This window comes from Astatotilapia calliptera, chromosome 18, assembly GCF_900246225.1.
Source record: "Astatotilapia calliptera chromosome 18, fAstCal1.2, whole genome shotgun sequence".
NCBI classification, from domain to species: Eukaryota; Metazoa; Chordata; class Actinopteri; order Cichliformes; family Cichlidae; genus Astatotilapia; species Astatotilapia calliptera.
The window spans coordinates 4,082,293-4,090,222 of NC_039319.1; the positions used below are offsets into that span (position 1 = coordinate 4,082,293).

Here is a 7,930-nt window from a genome sequence, read left to right on the forward strand (position 1 = left end):
CCAGAAGTGTTTCATGAAATCTTTATTTAAACTTTAAAGATAAATAACATACTAAGCACATCGCTAAGAACACAATAAACACCACAACACATTCAGTGACCTGAAAGTCTCGTCCGTCTCTTGCTAGTGGAGCTTTTCCTTGATCTGTTGCTTAGCCGGGCAGCTTTTTAGTTTACAGCATCAATAAGTACGCATAATTTACTTACTGCGCATAAGCGTAGATATACACATTATAACAGATGGACTCCTATGTTGTTGTAAGCCGTTTGACGTTTCTTAGTTGCCCTCCATCCTCAGCTGGAGTAAATGATCGAGTCCATTCACCAACCGCACCATGCTTTGCTTAGAATGTCTGGATTTTTAATAAACTCATATTAACTTTAAGAGTCATGTTTTTGTCAAACCATGTGAAGGACCGAAATTTCATTTGACAATCAGGTGCCATGTTACAAATCATGTTGCTTGTCAATACTGCACTACAACTTCCATAAGCGTACATATTTATTTACCAGCCCAGAGACATTATACACACCTCCTACCGTCAAGCCATTTGTAATGAAATACAGGTTAGCCATTTAAAAAAATAAATAAATAAAAATGATACAATACAGAAGAAAAACTGGAAAAAACCCTCAAAGAATCAAATCTTTACTATGAAAAACAAAACTAAACAAAAATGAACATTTGTTTAAGCTTTTTTTCTTTTTAAAACAACAAAGCTATTTAGTGAATCAACTTTAAGGACATAATTCTACAATTAATTTTTGTGTATTATCTCTACAGGCTAAAAATATCATTTCTAGATTTAAAAACAAACAAACAAAAGGCTTTCCCTACAATTCCTAAAAGAGTAAGCCAGTATTAGAATATATGAGATCATTTTTTCCTCACAGGTGTTGCACTGATTTGGCGTCTCACCGGTGCAGGCTGTGCTATGAACACAGTGCTAAAAATCTAAAGGATGACATTTTCAACCAGTATGATTTCTCATGTGTCTTTTTAACTGCGTTTTCTGCTTGAATGTTTTCCCACATGTGCTACAAAAATGTGACTTCTCGCCCGTGTGAATTCTCATCTGTGCTTTCAATCCAAATGAGTATCTATATCTTTTGCCACGGGGGCCAGACGATAATGGCTTCTCACCTGTGTGAATTTTCATGTGAGTTTTCAAGTTTATCATTTGACTGAAGCTTCTCTCACATATGGTGCAAACATATGGCTTCTCACCTGTGTGAATTCGTGTGTGTTTTCGGAATCCTGATAAGTCCCTGAATGTTTTTCCACAGATGCTACAAGAATATGGCTTTTCACCTGTGTGAATTCTAGTGTGAGTTTTGAATGATTTTAAATCTCTAAAACATTTCCCACAAGTACTGCAAGAATACGGTTTCTCACCAGTGTGAATTCTCATGTGAACTTTGAATGCAGATGAGAAACTAAATTTGTTTCCACAGACACTACAACAATAAGGCTTCTCACCTGTGTGAACTCTCTGGTGTTCATTTAGTCCAGATTTAAAATGAAAGACTTTTCCACAAGTTTCACATTTTAAACACTTTTTGAATGTGTTTGTTGTATACTGGCCCTCTGAGCCGGGAGACTCATCTGCTCCCTCACCGCGAGGTTTCCTCTTTATCGGCTCTGCTCTTCTAGTTGATCCCAAATCCACATGCCTGCCTTCTTCCACATCTCGCCTCTGTGGTTCAGGTAAGTTATGAGAGAGAAACTGCTCACGCTTTGGTTCTGGCCTACACTGCTCATAAGTCTGAGTCACCATAAAGGTATCACTCTCCTGCTTCAGTGCAAACTGCTCTCCCTCCTGACTGATGCACAATTCCTCCGGTTCCTCTTTAATGTGTTGCGGATCTGGGTGCTCCTGGCCCAGGCTGGAATACCTCTCCTGGTTACACACCTGATGGTCATGCAGACCCTCTTCTTCCTTACAGTCGTGTTGTTGTGGGAGGTCTGAAGGGACAAATATGAAAACACATCTTTGGTTCTGGATGTCTGGATTCGGAGCAGTTGCAGTCATGGTACAAAAAAACCCAGAATTACATATTAAATTAAAATAAAATGTTGTTAGCAGGTCTTAAATTAAGCAGATACAGTCTCAGATAATAAAAAGTAAACTTTATTAACTGATCATCTTTACGTGTGACCACCTCTATAGCTTCTTTGGCATTTTCTGGACTGGAGGTTAAAGATGTGTGTTTTTGCAGATTGCAGAACATTCAAAATTTTACAATTATTCCAAAACAGAAGCTTTACAAAATATTTGTTTCATAAAGTTTTCTACAACAGGATAAAATGCAGAATTAATTAAATGTTCATTAAAAATTACTCAGCAGCCTTTCATTGCCCCCTTTTCACAAGGAAAACTAGTTGATCTTTGCTGGTTTCAGACACTAAACACTTTGTCCGCTGACAATTTTAGACTCACATCTCAAATTTGATAAGCATGTAAAGAAAATGTCATAGTAGTTATGGCTAATCTGAATGTTTTAACTTAGTTTGACACTGTATAGCGACATTAGCATACCTACATTATCTAGTCTAGTTTTCAAGTGTATAAATACTCTGGGGCCAGAGTGTCTTGGCTAGATAAATTCAAAGACGAAACAGTAATCGCAGTACTAGGAGCACAGTTAATGGGAAAAGTAAAATGCCATATTAAAGATCTAAATCAGGATTCTCTATAAAGGCCTCAGTCTTTCATATCATTGGCCCACTCGTCTTTACAGCAGTACTTCAGTTCACTGAGACTTACAGGCTTTGCTTGTATGCGCTCCCTCAAGGTCCTACCACAACATTTTAATAACATTGGGTCTGGGCCATTGCAACACTGTGACCGTTTTCTTTTCAGCCATTCTGTTGTAGATTTGGTGGTGTGATTGGGATCATTGTCCTGTTATACGATTCATTCTCCTCCAAATTTTATTAATTAGAAAGACCGTTTCAAATTTGACTCTACAGGGTGGGCCATTGTTTTTCTTGTGACATTACCAATAAGTTTGATGTGTCACATGGCCCTCTTCCTATTGAAAAAACAAAAGTTGTATCCAAGATGGCCGACTTCTAAATGGCCACCACCCATCGTGAGGAGTTTGCCCCCTCACATATACTAATGTGCCACAAACAGGACTTTAATATCACCAACCATTCCCATGTTATTACGGTGTATCCACATAAATGGCCCACCCTGTACAATACTTTGTTATGGTCCTGTAGCTGGAAAACAAGCCCAAATCATCACCCATCCACTACTGTGCAAAAGAAGTGGTATGAGGGCTTTTGTAAAATATGGTGCTGTGTATTATAGCAAACCCCACCACTTCTTTCCCCTATTCTGTCCAAAGGACATTGCTCTAGACATCTTGTGGTTTATTCAGATTGAACACTGCAAACCTAAGCCATGCTGCCATGTTCTTTTTGGGGGCGAGATTAGCTTTTCTCCTGGCAACTCTTCCAAACAACCCCAATTTTTTTTAGTCTTTTACTAATTGTACTGTCATGAACTTTAACATGCCAACTAAGGCCTTTACAGTCTGGGATGCATCTCTTGAATTTCTTGCAATTTCATTGACCATTGAGATGTATTTGCTAGGCTATCAATAACTGGAAAGAATGGCAGCTACCTTGAATGTTTTCCACTTGTGACTAATCTTTCTCATTGTAGAATGATGGACTCCAAATTGTTTAATGACCTTTTCCATATGAGTAGACAACAGCTGCTTGCGTAGGATCATTGCCAATGTCTTTTCTAATACTACAGCTGCCACTTTAACTGATTTTTTTTGTACCACCTCAGCTGGATCCTTTGAAGAAAAGTAAGTTCACTCAGAGTCCGTCTCAAATTACAGAGGTCCTTCTGGGCTGAGCCTAGAAACCCACTGGAACAAGCTCATTTCCACAAATATGCCGACATTTAGAGGAGATGTTGAAAATTTATGTTTTTACTGAGGTAGTATTCTGTAGCATTTTATTTTTGTCTCCTGGTGCCTTTGTGAGCTCTTTTCACAAGCAGTCATACTTGCAAATGACTGACATCCCAGTTTGTTTACTTGGATTTGTTGAAGCATCACTTTCACTTGTTTTGGTCATATACTTATCATGTTTATATTCATTTTATTTAAAAGAGAGTGCATATTAATGAATATGCCAAATTTAGCTATATAGGCTAATTTTCATCTGCACTCTTTACAGTTTGTTGGTGCTTTCTTCAGGTTTGTGGTGTTTCACCATGACAGTTCCTGTGTGTGTGTGTGTGTGTGAGTGAGAGAGAGAGATCTCTACAGCACAGCTGCACACCTGATCTGTGTAATAAATTTCTTTCAGGACTCCAGATGACATCCAGCAGCCTGAGGCGCTCTTCCCCGGTCCAGAAAATGATGCCATCGGCCTCCTGTTTCACTACAAGCTGCTCTCCTGCCTGAGCGATGCAGAGTTCCTCCTGTTCCTCTTTAATCGGTGGAAGATCAGGATTCTCCTGGTCCACACTGGAGCTCCTCTCCTGGTTACAGACCTGCTGATCATCACAAACTTCTTTGTCCTTAGACTTCATGTTGCTGTGGGATGTCTTGATGAACAAAGTGACACAAGAAAAAGTTACTAATGTGATGACAGGAAAACAGATCTGAGCAAATACATTCCAGCAAATTTAATAATAATAATAATAATAATAATGGATTGCATTTATATAGCGCTTTACAATTCCACTATTCAGTCACTCTCACATTCACACACTGGTGGAGGCAGCTACGGTTGTAGCCACAGCTGCCCTGGGGCAGACTGACTGTTTCTATTAAGGAACAACTTCAGAATATCAAAAATTCCCCAGAAGCTTTTGCTTTTTCACAAACAGATACTATTACACTGGTTACTTACATCCAAACAAACTTTCAACCATAAAAATTACATTTAAATCAACAATGACACTTTTTTTTTTTTTTTAATCAAAAGCTTGTTCGATAAAGGACTAGGCCTAATTAGCCAACTCTTTAATTCAGATGGTTGCCTGCTTTCATATTCAGAATTTGTCCTTTTACCAAACATGTGATACCAAAATAATATGCAAATGTTTGCGATGCAAGTCCAGATTGTGCAGTGAGACATTTAGTATTTGCAGCACAGATGGAAACTACATCACACCACCCTTTGATCCCGGCTCTCCCACGACTGTGTCTTTAATCAGCAACAAAGCATCAACAGAATAATCAGAAACAAAAAAAAAAAAAAATTATTTTACCCAGAAAGTTCTTACTGACCAACAAATTAAAAGAGGTGACATTTAACACCATTAAACGTTACCTCACAGTGACCAGACTTGTTTACATTTCTTTTATCCGACAAGCTTCTCTAGTTCTAAAACCTAATGGTGAAGAAACCCGGGTATTTCAACTCTAGTGGGAGGTGTCCCTTAGGAACTTGACCCACTATTGATTATGTGAAAAAGGGCGTAGGTCATTATAAGCAGAATTTTCATTTAAAACCATTGTAAGATCTGCCCTCACCCCATTATGGCCTTTTGAGATCAACTGATGCAAGATGTGAGTGGGCCCTGAGGTGCCTGAAGTGATCTTAAAACTGTATTGTAGGTGCAGACGGTTGATGTCGTAAGCCACCCCCTCTGTTCAAGGATGGCAACAATGGAATCCTCGAAAGAGCGACCTTTGACCTTTAGATGCTGATGTACAACCAAGTCTTGTCTTGTCAATGTGGCTCTTCTATGCTGTGCCATGCATTTGGCTGCTGCACTGCACCGCATGCACCATGTTGTTTTGTAAAGGAGCGTATGCGGTGCAGTGCAGTGAAGAGTGCTCAGACTTCTACATTGAAGAAACCAACTTTAAAATAAAATATTTGTAAGTTAAAATAAAAAGATCAAATAATGAAAACTCTGACAAGACTCAAACCTGTTTCTGTGACCACAAGCTAACATTCTCTTTCTGATACCACTAAGCAGCCCAACGGAGTCTCGAGTTTACTTAATACATCCTGTTCAAAAGCTTGGTTGATAAAAGACTGGGCCTAATTAGCCAACTCCTTAATTCAGATGGTCTCCTGCTCAGTTTGACACAGGCGGCTTCCTGCTCAATAAAACAAAACATCACTTTATTTTGTATATAATTAGCAACTGGACGCTTGTGTTTACACAGCAGAAATTGATGAATCCACGGATGTAATCCGAAACACGGACTGGAATAACTAAACCAATCTAGCTCAGGTAAAAACCAGCTAACCCGGAACACCCGCGTTTACATTCTGGTTTTCTGTTAACGGGTCCTGAATGCTGCTTCTGTTTCACTGTTTGGCCGTGAATGCGGTACACCGGCCTGCACACACACCGCATGGAGTCCGCAAGCACGAAGGTTTTCACTGCGATGTTTTAGTAAAGTCACTTTCTGCTGTGTCTCTCTGGATGTTTAGTGTTAAACGTTTACCTTTTAAAAAGACAGAAGCACTTGTGTGATTAGCTGCTCCCTGATTTTAGTCTGTTAGCATACAAGCTGCGCTCAGATCAGAGTGTCAGTTCAATGAGACCGTCACAGTTTCACAAACCTGCTTTGTGTGACTTTATCTCGGGTTTCCGGTTGTTCTGCAGCAGTCTGGGCTCACGGCTGACCTCCTCCTCATATTTCGTTTGTTAAGCTGGCAGGATTTCCTCAGCAGCAGCAGATAAACTCTCACACAGCGAACTAAATATATTGTTGAGTAATAAAAGTCACGTCATTTCCGTTCTGTTTCGTCTTCCGGTAAATCACGCGCATCGAAGTCGCACTGCCGCCCTCCTCTGGTCATTCTTACAATTTCAACCAGAACGAAGTCATTACATAGTCTTTTGCAGAAACCTGGATACAGAATTTACACTTCTCCAGTGATCCCAGTTCAGTGTTGATTTAAAGAATAGACTGTGATGTCATCCCTGACAGTTCCGCATGCATGAGGTTTCTTTCTGAAACCTGTAATGCCAGCGAGAACCTGGTCAAATTCACCTCATCCCTCCTCCTGCTTGTTTTTACACATAACAGATTTTCTGTATCTTAACGGTCATTTATAATGAGAAGTAATGGCACTCCTTCATTCTCCCACTGCTTCTGGCACAACACTGTTATGTTTTCTTTGATGATTCAGTACAGTCCATCCTTAGCTCTTTTAATTGCCCCTCAGGGTGTGGTGACTCAGGCCCTTCTGTGTGTTGGTATCTACAGAAACCCTACTGATGCTCCTGTGTTTTCAGTACTATATAAGTAAATCTGATTGGACTCTAGCCTGAATTTCTTTCTTTCTGTAGTATAAACAGACAACCGCCTTCAGTCACCTAAGCTTTACATTGCCTGTAGGTCTGTTATGTCAAAATCAAAGTCTCATTTACTATTTTGTGGACCTTCTGGCCATCTGCATAACTCTGGGGTGTAGCTGAATAGTCACTTTCATTTAGGAAGGTTCCTAACTGAGTGACATGACAAGTATCTGTGTGGGAGCTGTAATAAGAGCTCATCTCTAGGTATTAAGAAAGCTGCTTCACTGATTGCTTTATAACGTCATTTAGCAGAGGATACAGTGAATCCACCTTTATGAAAGGAAAACAGATAATATCATCTCATAGTTCACAGCAACACAGTGTCTGACCACTCATGAAAAGAATCAACTGTCAAAGTGGCATGCACATGTAAATGCTAGTTGTATTTTTCAGTTTTCAACAGCAGACCTTAAAGCCACAGCTGAACTATGGCCACAATAATAATAATAACATCTGCTTCTTGTTGCATGAGGGCCCTGCATGTATATAGGCTCTCTAAATCCAGATGAAGAGCATTAAAATGATCAAAATGCTTTTACTGTCACGGTTTACAGTGGCAGACCATGTGTTGGTGAGTGGGGACCCAGGTGCAGACACAGGCGAGGAAACCAAACTAACTTGAACAATAGG

General features: G+C 39.7%; 1 protein-coding gene across 1 annotated transcript in view; it reads right to left on the minus strand.

Moving 5' to 3' along the window:
• Positions 1-6,755, minus strand: part of LOC113010748 (uncharacterized) — a 36,049-nt gene extending 29,294 nt beyond the window's left edge. The window contains exons 1-3 of the mRNA XM_026149956.1: positions 6,559-6,755; positions 4,309-4,576; positions 976-1,965 (exon numbers count right to left, since the gene is read on the minus strand). Coding sequence (XP_026005741.1) covers positions 976-1,965; positions 4,309-4,561 — 1,243 coding nt within the window. The 5' untranslated portion in view covers positions 4,562-4,576; positions 6,559-6,755. The remainder of the gene's footprint in view (positions 1-975; positions 1,966-4,308; positions 4,577-6,558) is intronic.
• Positions 6,756-7,930: the final 1,175 nt, after the last annotated feature.